General features: G+C 34.4%; 1 protein-coding gene across 1 annotated transcript in view; it reads right to left on the bottom strand.

Annotated features, from left to right (window-relative positions):
- Positions 1–16,573, bottom strand: part of BRWD3 (bromodomain and WD repeat-containing protein) — a 128,154-nt gene that overhangs the window by 42,059 nt on the left and 69,522 nt on the right. Inside the window, exons 8-12 of the mRNA XM_089106339.1 lie at positions 11,586–11,743; positions 8,287–8,403; positions 7,023–7,223; positions 4,965–5,095; positions 973–1,259 (exon numbers count right to left, since the gene is read on the bottom strand). Of these exons, the coding sequence (XP_088962465.1) occupies positions 973–1,259; positions 4,965–5,095; positions 7,023–7,223; positions 8,287–8,403; positions 11,586–11,743 (894 nt within the window). The remainder of the gene's footprint in view (positions 1–972; positions 1,260–4,964; positions 5,096–7,022; positions 7,224–8,286; positions 8,404–11,585; positions 11,744–16,573) is intronic.

Raw genomic sequence — 16,573 nt, 5'->3', positions numbered from 1 at the left:
TGTAAGTTAACAAAGCAGTGTAATCAGACTGTATGTTAAATAAATACTTTTACTTAATATTTATTATGACAGTTGACAACAATTATGCATCATGAAATGTTATTACCAGCTTAGAAAAAGTTGCATTTTGAAAGAAACATTGTGTTTTGTATTACCTCTTTCCCCATGTATAAGTATTCTCCTTTTCATGGTTAATACAAAAATACAACAACATAAATATTATAAAAAAAGACACACCCTTATATCAAAATTACAGTACAGAAAATAGATTACAGAAAATGCCCCCATGTATCATATCTGCACCCACAAACTTTTCCAACTTCTCAATACCTATAAAACTTCTATCACTTAGTACAATATCCACCCATTCCTCCCTTGTATGCCACCTCGGAAGATATTTCCACCATCAGACAATTTCATTCCTTACAAAAAAAAAAACGCATTAAGTCATCCTCCCCATCCCCGCACATTAGGCAAAAGGTGGGCCTATTTTCGATCCCTTCCCAGATACTTTCTCTTGTCACGAAGCGTAAAAAATTTCCCCTTGCCGATATTATCCACTTTAGTATCTCCTTATCAAAACTTGCCTTAAAACAAAGTTCCTTCCCCCCATAAATCCTTAATCCTCGCGTACAGAGAGAGACAGGGACGGTAATATACCACATTGCAATTTCCGGATTTCCTGGTTCTATTAAATAATCCTAGCCTATTTTGATACCTTCCCCCTTTATAGCCCTAGTCCTTTCTCGTTATTCCACTGCCTAGCTTCTCCACAACTTTCAAAAATATATCTTACTTGGCTAGCCTAAGAAGCTTTTCTCCTATGACTCAAGCAATCTTTGTATGCTGCCTTTATAAGTACATCTTCTTGTAGATACTAGTTTCTCCCAACAGCTGATTCTTCAATTCTTTTCCCAAAGAGTTACACTACCGAGCTCATCACAACATTTTACAGTTCAAAAAATTAGCTACCTTTTCATATGCATGGCCATCACCAAAGCCGAAAATACAAACATGGCCATGTGAATCCGTCGCAGCTATTGTATATCCGTCAATTGACCACTTAGCATCGTAAACAGCGCCATGTCCCTGGCCTTCAATGAAATTCGTAAATATCTTCAGGGATTGATAACGTTCAACATCCCATATTATCACCTTTCCGTCGTGACCAGCACTTAAAAGGATTCTTGGATCTGTTGGATGAGGCTCCAAAACGAAAGCTTCATCTTCGTGACCCCGAAGGATACTTAAAAGTTGACCTAAAATAAATGAATCAACTATAATTTTCTGAAAAAGATTCTGGATTCAATTATCGACGTGGTGTCAAGAGCTCTATACAAATCAGTAGTTTATTTGCTTTTCAGATAAATTTGTAGCTTCCAGTATCTTAATTCTTGAGTCATGAACGTAAAAAATTTTCAACGAATCCATTAGGATTCCCAAGAAGTTCGAAATCTTCAGTTACACTCCTTTCTCATTTTATTACTTTAGTGATAATCTAAATAATAGCAACAAAACATATGAATGTTAACTGAGAAAAAAAACCTTAATCCATGCTGTGTTTGCGGTAAAATAAAATTTTACTTAACATGTCGCCCCTACTGTACCAGCGTGGGAGCCCCAAGATTTGGACAAATATCTTTTTGGGGTATTGTCACTGATAATATAATTTTTCATTGGCAGGAGACAACCCATTCAATTTATGAATAAAGTGTGTTCTCGAAGTTTCTTAAAAACTCACAAGCCATGAAGCAGGAATTCGCAATCAGAAGCAATGTAAAACAATATTCGATTTTATCAAGGAAGCTTCTTTTTTTTTGTTGTTATCGAATCACATTGCAATAATATATTTCATTGCAACATTCATTCTTTTAATATTAGAATAGTTTTCAACTGCCAAATGCTTCTTTTCGCATGTCTGTAACTCGTCGTGCAGAAAGTGGGGTAGCAATATAAAATACTACGTACTTGGACGTTTTCAAATTTGTTGTCAAATTTTGTCTGAAAATACTATTTTTACATATAAAAATACTTTTTGCTCAAAGAAAATCTGCCAAAACACAAGTTGTGCTGCTAAAGTGTCGGCAGCTTTCCGAATTCTGCTACTGGCAGCTTTGGAACTTTGTCCATACTTGTCTGTAACACATGCAAATTTGCCTTCCCCCAGTTTATTTAATAGTCGAAAACCAGCTATAGAAGGCTGCAAAATTAAGTACACAGCAATAAAAAAAAAGTAAAAAAATAAAAAAAACGAAACGCGGATATATTCACTGCATTTATTATATAAACAAACGAATATCACAAAATATTTCCTTTCAATTAAAATCAATTTTACTTAATTGAGGAAGTATCCTACATAACTTTAAACATTTCTTTTCATTCTTTCAGTTAAATGGCAATTTAACCATGGCATGGAATTGGACAGACGAAAAGCAAAAAGGGATATTAAAAAAATAATGGAAGACAAAAATAGTGAACGTTAACAGAGAATCGAAACCTTTGCAACCCCTCCCCCAACAAGGTTTAGGTCTATAGACTACGTGACAAATTTGAACAGACAGGGAGTATCCACAACAGATCGAGAAGTGGTCGACCAATTACACTGACTAAGCAAAAAAAGCAGTTTGAAGTTGCTCAGGTATTCACTTAGAGCCAACAAAAAAAATAAGAAAAAGCCCAATCTGAACTTAATATAGAGCGTAGATTATCGGAATGCTTGATGAGTCGTATAAGACTAAAGATGTAGGCCTATACATCCTAATTGATACACGGCTCACTGGAAGATGACTCGTATCGTCATTGACAATTTCTGGAAATTTCCTGAACGAGGAACTTGAGAGCGAAGGTACTCCAAATAAATTTGTATTGTCTGACGAAGCCAACTCTAAATTATTGGGTCTGCCAATCGACATAACTATATTTACTATTAGACCGAGAACCCTTACATTACTGTTGAAAACAACTCAATCAGCCTGGGTTAACAGCACAGGCTTTCTTTCAAAGGTGTTGTAATAGTAATAATAATTTATTTATAACCCAGTATGCAGTCATTGATCAAACTGTGTACTTAAACATATTAAAGGATGCAATCATCACACGAGTGTGTGGACAATATCAAAACGAAGACATATTTTCAATAAAATGGGTACTAATCCCATTTCGCACACGCTGTGCGTGCACTGAATGACTCACAATTTGGCAACAGATGTATTGAACGCTGTAACGCCATCGACTGGCTGCCACGCTTGCCAGGTTTAACCCCTATCAACTTCTATTATGGGGCGCTGTAAAAGATTAAGTTTTTGCACAGAAGCTCCACACCGTTGAAGATATGATTAAGTTCACTTTTGATGCTTGTCAAGAAATTGATGCTGATAAAAATCTTTGTTCAAGAGTGTTCGTTCACGATTAGAAGAGTATGTTAAGACTGACGGCAATCAATTTGAATGCTTGATGGATTGGAGGTTCTTATTGCAGGTTTTTGTTATTAATAGTGATTTTTATTATTCTATACAACATTAGTTTGTCGAATAAATACACTAAAAACACGTGTTTTTTCTCTTTCTTTTTTTATTACTATATACGTACTATATCATCGCATTATCCAGATAAAATGCGGGAACCAAAGGTTAGGAATGGGTTGATTTATTAAAGTCTGCAATTCAAGGAAGGAGCAAAGCAAATACCCTTCAAGGACATTTTTTTTAAGTACGAAGAAAAAAAAGATCATGAGGAATTTTTCGGATAGATCTTTAAGAAGATATATGACTAATAGCCGTCTTCAGCGAAACATAATGTAAGACAAAGAAACTAAATATATATATATATATATATATATATATTATCTATATATATATATATATATATATATATATATATATATATATATCTATATATATATATATATATATATATATATATATATATATATATATATATATATATATATATATATATATATATATATATGTTATAGACCCTTAATATTTGAACTAAAATCAACTTGGTGGAAGTGATGAGAGACTTGAAAGCCATGACTATATTTAATATATATATATTTAATTTTTGTCTGAATCTTCAAGTTTCCTACTTGAAAAATTCAAGCAATTTCTTCTTGGCTAGATTCACCCCTTCCCCTCTGTCAAAACGCACCACTTGATTTTTCTTTACTCCTGATCAAAAACCAAAAATGAATTATTCCCTGAAAGTAGATTCAAATGGAAAATCAATATAAGCAGAAAATGACACCTAAACATTCCTTAAACTCAAATTGAGCGAACAACAGCAAAGCCCAAGAGAGACCTAGCTTTGCTTTAGGAGGCTACAAAGAACCAGCATGACCAGTTTCTCGAAGCGAAGGGATTTCTCAACCGACGAAATTTGGACTCAGGACAAGGATATACACCTGAAGATACATTGACGTTACCAAGTTTATTTACCAAACAAGGGACTGGATACGGGACTTCCACCAACTTTCATTTTGCTTGATATTAAAAAGGCATTCAATGGTATGGATTATGAAATTCTTCTAGGTAGTTTCGAATACACCGAAGATAGAGGAGAGGCACTGCCATGATTCCGCTCCTACCTTAGCAATCGACAGATTGGCATAGGAGATCACAATAGCAAGCAAAATTTAAGGTTGAGAGGCATTATATATTGAGCAGGCAAAGAGCAAAGACTGAACAGGGAGCTCTACTACATAATAGTGAAAAAATCTTTTACGTTTATGGGTCTCAAAATTCCTTTTGATGCAGAACAGTGTAATTAAAGTTTGTTTCTCTCCTTTTCAATTACAGTTTTATCAAGCTTATTAAATAAATCTGATTAAACCTTGAAACCCTGAAAAAGTAAATTCATCTGTACTTTTCCCAGGGCTCTCGTAATTGTAATATACTTGAATAATAAACAGAAATAAAGATATTATTATAATAAAAAAGTGGCAGACTTTAAATAAACCTTACCTGATTTGGCGTCCCAGACTTTCAGGGAATGGTCACTAGCTGCAGTAACAACTCGATTATTGTTATCGATCCATGCCACCATGCTCACTTTCAAACGACACGGTCGATTTTCCTCTTCAGCATCTGCAGCCCTGAATTTTAAAACAGAAAATAAATTTCAACATTCCAAATATTTAAAGATTAAGAAGACTGTTTTTTGTTTTTTACAAACTTATAAAATACAGCTTTACAATTCAAAGATAAAAAAAAGTTGCATCTTGGTATTAAATTTAGGTTCAACTTAATAAGGTGCTTGGTTTAAATCTATTTCGGTGCTATTCAATCTTTTCTTCGTGACAACATCCTATAAATTAGATTTAGAGCACAGTTTTTTTTTCTGACTTAAAAAGGCTAACGTCCAACGAATAAAGCAAAGATGCAAAACCAATAATACCGAACTGATTTGTAGAAACTATTAGACTGTGAAAAAAGAAACAAAACAAGAAAAGGATCAAATAGCCACAAAAAAACATTCATTTTTTGTGTTCAAATATAACAGGATGGTTTCTCAAATATATAAATAGATTAACTTTTGTTTCCCCGTCAACCTGTTGTAAGTTTTCTGAAATTTAAGACTAGCTTTTTTTTCTACAGCTGAGTTAAAATAGTTCAAAAAGCAAATGATCCGCCATGATGGCATACACAAACGCCGCAAAAACAGTTGAATTCTGAAATAATCTACCTACACACCTATTTCAGCTTTATAAGTTGCTACGGCAAAATGTCAATATTTCTAACTAACAACTATTTCCAGAATGTCAGACAAATTCTACTTTATTACATATTCAAAAAATTAATAAAATAATAAAAATAAAATCAATAAAATAAGTACTTTGATTTTAGAAAAGAATAGCTTAATTCATTTCTAAAATTCTTGACCTTTGAAGATCATCACGAACACATTTCGGAAAAATATTTGATTTTGCATGGTTTGAAAATTTTGCGTCTTCTGTTGTTGGTTAACATAGGTCACTTACTTAAAGTTAGCTTTCTTTTTCAAGTATATACGAAATTTCTTTTAGGGACATTTCTGTATTATGATCGTACCCCCCTCCCTATAGGGATAACCTAGTAAAGCGCGAATATATTTAAGAAGCATCTAAGCGATGCGACAGAAGTATACGAGGTCAAAAAGCCCAACTGCCATCCAAAGTAAGGGACGCAACCATTTGCGAAAGCCGGAGGCCTGAACTGCCAACCAAAGCAAGATGAGCAAAGCAAGGTCTTACTTGTGAAGGCTGAAGGTCTGAGTTCCGAAAGATAAAAAAAAAACTAAAAAAAGCATACAAAATTTGTTTATATTAATTTTTGTTATGTTTTTACGAGTCAGACAAAGATTTCGGGGGGTGGGGGGGGTTCAAACCCCCTAACCCCCCTGGATATGACCTAGTCTTTTAGCACGTATTCTCGACTTTCTCGGAACTTTTTTTTTGTATGGGAGAACACGAAGTCTAAAGTTCAGATAGGATAGAGATTGTTCAGAGCCATCGACGGTTCACAAAGCGTTGAAAAGTTTCAGTTGGTGGTTGTTTTTTTTTACAGGAACAGGTAGAAATCCCGTCGCGTCACCTTCCGACAGCAGGAATCGATCTCCGGGCCCGTATTGCCCACGAGAGCATCGATCCACTATGCTATCACAAATTGAGTCTAAAATTGACCATCTAATATTTTGCTATTTGTGTCCCTTCACAGCGGAAAATAGCAGAAGTTCAAGAGGGGGCGAAGGGAAGCACAGAAAAACAGAGATATGATACCAAAAGTAACATTAGATTCATATGTAAATACAAAACCAAGAGTATTCGTGTGCGTATACCTTTTTCTTTGTACTGAAAAACAAGTTAAACCAAAATTGCGGAATCCCGACATTGAACATGTGCGATAAAAATTTAAAAATTTTGCAACAAAAAACAAAAGCACAGCATATAAACGTAACGTCATGATAACAAACCTGCGAGGGTCAAAAGCTTAGTGACACGAGGATTGGCTCGTTTTTACAAGTAAAATAAAAAAAAAACTTACCCTGGTAACTGCGTTGTCATTTTTAGCCGAACAGATCTCCACTCTTGGTTTTCAAAGGTCCATACAATGGCTGTACCATCCTTACTCCCAGATATGAACTTGAGTCCCCGATCAGCCCATTGAATACTGTCAACTCTATCAACATGCGCTTCAATTTCTAATATCCTTTCGGGGCCTTCTTTACCGTGCATAAAATATACTCTAGAAATGAGAATTTGATTTCAAATATTGTTGCATTATTTTTGGTAAAAATGTCGGTTTAGATACACAGGGGAGCATTTACTTACAAAGTCTGTAGTAGATATTCAATGATGTCCAAGAGATCTGAAAAGGTATTCCTTAGTACGTTTTCAAGTATTTCCGTAATATCTCAAGAGATAATAAAGATATAGATATCTTTCAACCAAAGGAATTTCCTTAATAACTCCCACTCCCACTATTTCCAACTATTCTAACAAAGATAATCTATCCCGAATGAACAAATCTAAGAAAAATTTATAGTCTAGTCCCTCATGAATTAGAAGAATAAGACAACAAAATGTGCATAAGAAATGAGGATTTTTCGGGACACAGTAATAACAAATAATTACAGTTCAGACATTTCACCAATATAACCAACAACCATCTGCATTTTATACCTTTGATGCTCTTGTGCCTGCAGAAATTCATGCCGTGAAGCGCCAGTCATCACAAAAATGTGCCGCAGCCAAAACACCTTCCGATTCTGCTTGAACTGAGGCCCCCTAGTACCATATATTAAATGAGCACATTCGGCTTAAAAGGTTTTCTCGTTCTCCCTTACAACGGGCGCCTTCGAGGATCATTTTTTTTCTGGAGTCATCAATGTGTGGAAGATGTCACAGCTCCATAAATGTTTTCGTGAATTTAAAGTGACTGACCCAAGACTAAACATCCCAGTAAAAAAAAGCGTCGTCTGAGCTGGATACCAACTAAAATTGCAATTTATCAATGTTAGCAATATACAAAAATATTAATGTAGTCGCAGCTATCTAAGACGCATAATAGAAAAGAGGCTGAAAAGAATGCAAATAGGTAAGCAATATCTAAAAATCTAAAAGCTTTAAAAAGATTAGGCTACTGTGCTTTTTCCTTCTAGCAGTCACCTTGGTAACTTGTTTTAATACAGCCTGTTTTTTATATTATTTCTAAAAAAAAATTCAGAAAAAAGCCATAAAAGGATCAGTTTTCTTTGAAAAAAAAAAAAAAAAAAAAAAACAAGGTAGGGAAATCATGTCAAACTTACCTGACGTGATGATCCCCACAGCCAGCAGCCATAAAATTACCACCAGGACTAAATGATGTACATAACATTTGGCACTGACCTGGCCTCATTCTCTCACAAAACTTGTGAGGTCGGGGTCTAGAAATAAAAAGAGTTAAGAAAAAGTTCAGATTCAAGACTAATGAATTCTACGAATAATTTAAATGCATTTACAACTCTACAAGTAAATGAACAAACAGATACCCGATTTCACACAGGAAGCGGATTAGTTCTTAAGCGGATCTTTAATACAACAATCTGCACATGGCAACGAATGGACAATTTAGGACGATTGGTTGTATATCTTCAAAGCTACTTCTCTTGTTTTTTTCAAGACTTCTTTTGAAAGAAAGTACCGTTTTTAATACTACTGTGGTTTTAGCAACCTGATGCAACTCAGTATTAACATGATATGAGAAAATGTATTTTCTTTGTACGAGTATGGCACTGAGTGTTTGGCAGTTTATTGAGTGGCTCCTCGTCCCCTTTTGGCAAAAAAAATTCGCAAAAAGAAAACAGTTTTGCTTTGTTTAGATAAATATTGTCATATATTGCTTTCTTTTCGAAGTAAAACTAATTTGAGCTTCAGTTTATGCGGCCTCTCGCTGTATAGGATTGCCTGAGGTTTAGTTATACATATGGTCACCTGTCTCTTGGACACCTTCAAGCTTCTGAATATGTCTTTTGTAAGATGTTGGTGCTAACCGCACTGAAATTATTTAAGGGTGCGTCACATACATAATACTCACAAGGAACTTGCACTCACCCTGCATCTCGACTGAGGACAAGTACTTTGACCTGGGAAAAACCCTGACCCTAACAAAATCTACAAAGAAGCAACTACTTAACATATCCTACACATTTTCAGAAAAAAAACACACAGAAAATAAAAAGAACAGCAGATTTAGCCTGTCAAAACCTGCTGTTTGATCAAGAAAGAGAATATTCTCTGGTATTTTCAATTGGATTTTTTTTTTTTTTAATTTTTTTTCCAAGGCTGATGAGGTGGCTAGAAATAGTTCTGCCCACAAACACATGACCATGCCCAAGATATTTTTACCATCTACTCCGTCCTCAAACCCAGGAAAGACGTGATAAAGCTTAGATTCAAACTATAGAACAAGTAAATAACTTTGTTTCCAGGTAGAATAAATTCTCCGTGACCGTTTCCAAATCATGATCTTAATTAAGTAAACCATTCTTCTGTGGTTCACCATTTAATTTTATGATTCATGCTATTCTGATTTCAAATATTCCACTGTTAGAATGTAAACCCTACGAAGCTTTTTCCATGGTAGTTTCTGCAGATTGAGAAACCGTTTTGAGGTCATATATTTTGGTAGAGCTAGTTTTAGAATAAGCATTAATATTTAAAATTTTAGTTTTGAAAAAGGAGCGAGCTAAAGTAGCATTTCACCCTCCACACAACTACTAATAGTAACAGCTGATCGCAGCGCAAAGAAATCAAAAGTCTGATGCGTCAATGCAAAGCAGCTTCAGTGTCTTGGCTACAATAAATTTAAATGAAACAATTTTCGTCCCTAAAAGTAAAGAACGAAATTAAAACTTAAAAGTAGTTCAGTTCCAAAACATTGATTTTGGACTTCTCTATTGCAACAACAGCCACATATTTGTAATAAACAATTATAAAATCTTGAAAAAAAAATATCTTGGTGAAAATCAAACACTCTTTTTAAACATATACTTAAAATTTTCTTGAGAATGACTTTTATCTTACAATACTAACCTCAGATTCACATTCAATAACATCATAAATCCTTAATGATCGACTTTTATGAGATTCAAATACTGTTTGTGAAATTTCAGCTATTGTATTTTGATTCAGTATTTCAACACAGCAATAATAACATCAGATTTGTAATCAACAAGCTCAGAAACCGTTAAGTATCACTCTTGGTAGAAATCAGTCTATATTTATGATAAATGTACTTAGTGAGGCTTGATTTAGGTCGCACGATGATGTTAATTATTTTTAATGATTAACCTTTAATCACTAGGAACCATTTCCTAAATAAGTCTTGAACGATGATGAGACAATAGAGGTACAACAAATCTATGTATAAGATGTAGGGGGGGGGGTGCAGTAAGGACGAACTCAAAAGATTAAATTTTAGCTCACCAGCCATATTATCTGAAAATCCTTCGGTGATTCAGGCCCCAGCAAGAGATGGCCAATATTTGTGAAATTCTTAGTTAAGATGCTAGGATTCCCAACGTCTATTTTCAAAATTTGTATCAGATTTAATCGACAAAGTCAAATCCATATAAACTAATTTTGGTACCAATTAAAAACTATTTTTTAAACGGGTACTTAGCAAGTATTGATTTTGTATGACACAGCTTAAATATCATTGCACAACTCTGTATTCCAACAACACATCCCGTCCTCTAGTTGTGAAATATTTTCTAAGTGTATTTTAAGTTCAGGCTTGTATAGCATTATTAGTCTCAAAATGGCAATAGACAAGATCGAAAACCATTGAATACCCCATGGTGGACACCAAACACCATTTTTAAAATGTGTACTTAATGTGTTTTGATTTAGGACATCCGTGATTTTTTGGTGATTTTGATATTTAATTTTTAGTCGTTAAAGACCATTCCTAAATAATTCTTATTGATCTTATGAAATTCTTATTGAATTCTTATGAAAGTGATGTCTATGATCAGCTTCACGTGAAGCGGGCGCAGGGGGAGGGGGAAGGTCAATGGAGGAACGGATCCAACTTTTGGTCCTCTACCATGCAGAATGGAAACCCCTGAATGACTCAGACTTTAGTAAGGTCTGAAAATACCACCAACTGTGAAGTATATCAGACTTGTTTTGGATGTCCTTAGTGTGTTTTGGTTTATAATAGCCATACTATTTTCTTTTTTTTAATGATTAGCCTTTAACTGTTAAGAATCACTTTGTAAAAAAGTCAAATAATGTAGGAATTCTATTAGTGGAAAGTTGGATGTCAATAAATATCTGAGATGCGTTTTACTTTTGGACGTCAATCTTTCAGAATTAACTTCAGATTTCAAATCAGCAACAAAAAAGATAAATAAGGTAAATCTATAAAAAGACTCTCAACTTTAAAGATTTAATCAGGTTTTAACAACAATTTCAAAAGCCTAAACTGATCAACTGAAAAAAAAGCAACTTTTTTTTGCTATTTAGGATGAAGAGGCCTACTAGATAGTTAATTAACAACATTAAAGAAAATAAATAAAAATTGAAGGAAAAATTAAATACGAAAAAGTACATGTTTACGTACAAAAACCTAGGTAAATCTTCCTCAGACGTATAATAATATTCCCAAAAAGAAGCCGAACCATCTGAGCTCGTTGATGCCAAATATTGAACAGAACCTTGGGTTGAGGGGCAAAAATTGATTGATGTAATCATACCAGAATGTCCTGTCAAAACAGCTGCCTAAAAACACATGAAAAAAATCAAAGCCTCGAAACACATTGATATTTTGTAAGACTCCTATAACAAGATCTCATAATATTCGATACCAAATTGCATACCTCACAGTTTTTTCGATAAAGAATGAATGCGCTTCCAATAATACCACCGCTTGTTTTTTCTTTATGAAGTGATTACACGCTTTGTTCATGATTCTTTGTATAAAAACAATTTTTTTTCAATTATTCACATTGCCAGTATAATGGTTGGCGTTAAGGACAAAGAACTCTCTAAACTGGTATGTATTTAGTGTGCTTTAAAAAAGGATTAATCCATTTCGCGGTTTTTTTCTTATTTACACAAGTCCCAATCGCAAAGGTGTAGTTTCTATACAGAAAGTGTGGGATACCATTCACGACTGGAATAAAATTGTTTTGGTACCTCTGGTACCCTCTAGTAACCCGATACCCTTATTATATATAATATATAGGTACTATATATACTTACAGGTATTATTCATAGATAATTAAAATAATTATAGGTACCAAAACACCAATTAAAGCCACATTATTCAGATAGACACTATGATTAAAAAAAACGTCTGAACAAAAAGCTTAGAGCTTTATTTTTGTTATCCTATAAACCAGCGCATACACGATTTACTATTTTAAGTTTTAGACATTGCAGTATCATCCAAAATTTATCTCAACCAAAAAAAAAACAAACCTCGTTCTATTTAAAGACAAGCATCTATTCTTTGAAAGAGGACGGGTTCAACCACCCTAAATGACAGACGCAAGACCCCATGAAAGGTCCAAATTAGTTTCGAACAAATGAAAATTATCCCCCACCCCTCACAACCTAATCTGGAGTCACCTCCCAAGGCAAAAAGGTGTATCTATTTCCAATCCAATTTACTGCAAAGCGGAAGGCACAGGAAGAGTGATTTTCCGTCCTATTTTTCCTGGATTAATATTCAACTTCCAATTAAATTGTTTATGCCCCTTTCTAAATCTATACACTCTTCTTCCAGAGATGAATCCGGACTGAGTTGCAGGGTGGGGGGATAGTTCATGGGTTAAATTTTTTATCTTTAACAGTTACTTTTTAATGAACAAACTTTTTCTTTATACTTTACATTTTTTGTATTGATTTTAATTGACTAACTTTCTTGACTTTCCTTTTGAGTTTGTGTATGACTACTACTACACTTTTTGCACACTTGACGAAAGACACAAGTTCAGCTTTCTTTGTTTGGGATAGTTGTTTTTAAATCAAGTGAAGGTTATGGATAGATCGTTCAATAATAAGTGATGCTACAATGAAAGTGCTCTAAAAGCGGTATATTAATTTGTAATTTTTCAAAAGAATATGACTCATTTAAGAGCATATTGTCTAACAGTATCAAAACCAATGTCTATTTTGATAACAGTAGCTACTAGAGCTAAAATTATTTAAAAGAAGGATATAATCATATCAATAATTTATTATTAGCACACATCAATCTGACACTCGTGGAGTCATGCAACGAAAAAATGCCCTTAAATTAATAAAACACATCAATGAAATTATGACGCAGCGAAAATCGGGAGGATGCTGAAACCAACAACTTTCCGTGCAACATGGCCGATTTTGCTGTTACGCCTGGGATATCCAATCTATAAACTGTTCCACTATTACTATGCAAAGGGAGGAAAAACACGTAAAAAATTACAATATCTTAACTGATATAATTAAATTATTCTTCCTTAAAGGGGGTTACTGCCCAGAAAGGAAGAGGACAAAAAGTTGAAAACACCTACCCAGGGCCCTTGTACTTCCCAAAATTAGGACCAATTTTAGAACAATAAAAAAGACTTTTCCCTAGTGTTTTAGATAGAATTCAAGTTTCATATCACCTTTCCAATTTCAATATTTTCAAAATGAATGTTCACATGACCTTAATAAAAACATATTTTCTTTCATACGTTCTGCTCCCAATACCTCCTTTCATTATGTGTTGTAGCTGGTAAAGCGATGTAAAAGCACTATAAAAAATTTAGTATTTTTAATTTTTTCGAAAGAAACTGTTCGAAGGACTCATACAAGAACATACCAACACGAAGACCACTCAATAAGTAACGAGAAAATCATTGTACCCTAGAAACGATTTATTTAATCAATACGAAAGTTTGGCTATTTTTCAACATAATTCCAACAAACATTTCAGACATCGTTCTTCTAATTTGTGCATGCCTCTGGCATAAGATTTTTTGGATCTCGAAGCTACTTTTGTACCTTATATTTAACTTCTTCATTGGATCGAAAGTGTTTCCAATATAGATTCCTTTGAGTGGTCCTTTGAGCAAATCAAAGTCCCACTGGGCAGGGCAAGGCTACAGGAGAGGATGTGGAAGGATCTTTCACTCCAGTTTTAACTTTTTCCTGAGTTTAACAGTGTCACATGTGGGCGAATACTGTCATGAAACGAAATCACTCCTTTAGTCAAGAGTCCACGCTCGAAAGGCAGTCCTTACTATGTTTGTGAGCATATTAATCTAACACTGTTAATGGTTCATTCATGTTCAAGACAGTCACAATAAATAGGCTCATGTGAATCCCAGAAAACTGTAACCATGAATTTTTCTGCAGAAGACAGACACTGCAATTTCTTTCGATAGGGAGAGCCCGTTTACTTCTGCTAGAGGCTTTGTATCAGACTTTAATTCAAGATGGTTATCATCACATGCTACAAGCCTATTGAAAAATTCTTTTTTTTACATAAATATAGTTTATTCACATGTTGACATATTTGAAGCCAGTTTTTTTTGTGGGCGTTTGAAAGTGGTCTTGTAACCTATCTTGCATAAGTTTTGGTGTACTTCAGCTTATTCTGAATCATGTAATAGATATTTCCCAGAGTTGCATGCACTTCTTAAGCTACTAGTTCAACAGTAATGTGCATGATGTCCTGAATAACCACGTTAGTGCAATTTTTGAGGGAGGAAGTTGCAACTTTAATTGGTCACCCAATTCGTTGCTCCTTACAGACAACGGAGAAACTTTTAAGACCATGATCATAGACATGCATAACAAATATAAAATGGAGATCTTCAACATCCAAAATTTATTTATTTTTTTAACCCACTAATAAAGAAAACTTACACAGCGGAGAAAAAACATAAACATATACTTTCGATACAGCGGAACCGTGCCGGACGATTATATTACTGATATCCGAAACTTTTCGGCAACACGGCATCTTTTCCAAGAACGTCATTCGTCCCCAATTATGACGTTATCTTCCTATTACGATACCATGGACAGAGAAAAAGAAGATACTTGCAGTATAGAAAATACCGAATAGACAAAGAAGAAATATTTTTCTTTCTAAAAGAGGATGAAAGAGTATACAACCAAGTAATTCCTTTCGAAGTGTGAATATACACACAGAGGAGGCAACAAATGAAGTAACATAAAACGCTTTGAAGTACAATATGCATATCAACTACAGATTAGAGTAAAGCAGTAATATTTGTTTTACCTTGCTTAGTGTACAATTAGACTGCCTTTTATTACTCAATATGCGTCACCTTTTCCTCCTTTTATTCTGATGATACTTAAAATACCGACTTTATTTTCTTTCTTTTTTTACCCATTTGCTTTTAAATTCGGCTCTCTGGATACGTATAATCGAGAGACTAATATATAGTACGTATCTAATACAGAGACGTCTTAACATGCACGGGTCACTAAAATTAAAATCTGGCTGTTTGAGTTGATTGCGTCGAAACTTACACAGCTAAATGTAACTCAACAAATTAGGAAAAATAGCGAATTCAGCTTTCAATGAAAAATATGCATTTGTGAAGTTTTTGGTAGGATCCAAATTTAAAGAAAAGAAAGGTCAGTGAAAATATTAGCAAAAAGTAGGCTAAAACATATGGTAGTTGTCGATTTAATTTCAAGGTGTAGTTGTTTCAGGGAATATTGGAAATTTTCCAAACGAAAGGCGAAGGTAAGTTTAACTAATAAGTTTTAATGCGATAACAATAACGATAGTGAGATACTACCCTAAAAATTCTATAATCTTTGAAATAACCAAAGAAATTATTTTAGAAAATTGCTGTTATCAGGTATGAATAGATCAAAGAGATGGCAAGGAAGTAAAAACGGTTTTTATTTTGAGGTCCTTGGTATTTTAAGGTAACTGAAAAACATCATCGGAATTATGAAGATCCACAATGGTCACATCCCATTGTTATAGTATGACGAAAAACTTGAAACATGTTAGTTTTTTGTTGGTAAATTTGAGTTCCTTCGCCTTTTTATCTTTTTTTTTCATGGCAAGATTCACTTAGCCTAGTGGTTGGCGCGCTAGGTTTGGAATCCTTTGTCCAAGGGGCGGGAGTTCGATTCCTGGTGTGGCCAGTTATTTGGTTTGGGACGAGGGTCAGTGGCGTGGCTCTGTAAGCTCAGTCAGAGTCTGAGCAGAATCTGGGGAGGTAAGCAGGAAGAGTGTGCGAAAGCACAGGATACCTACGAAACCCCCTCCCCTCCCCCCGCCTCCCCGTACACTTCCTGGGTGAAGGACCTAGAAACGGAGATCAGCACCACCAGTTTGGACTTTAGGGGTCTAGTGCTGCATCCTTTACCTTTTTTTTTTTTACTGTAAGATTCGCAAATTGATCAAATTTAACTTCCACTAGTTTTGGAAATGGAATAAATGTATTTGGTGAAGATAGTTAGCGTGTAGAGCAAAAAACATTTTCTAACAATAACAGTATTTAACAATGTAAAATAAATTCAACTAACTCATAATTACACTGATCCAGCTCCCTTTCTCCTCCCACCCTAACAAGTACCCATCTTATA

The sequence above is a fragment of the Artemia sp. Qi Xiang Cuo genome, chromosome 20 (genome assembly GCF_049724085.1).
Source record: "Artemia sp. Qi Xiang Cuo chromosome 20, ASM4972408v1, whole genome shotgun sequence".
Taxonomy (NCBI): domain Eukaryota; kingdom Metazoa; phylum Arthropoda; class Branchiopoda; order Anostraca; family Artemiidae; genus Artemia; species Artemia sp. Qi Xiang Cuo.
This window is presented reverse-complemented; position numbering and strand designations above follow the sequence as displayed.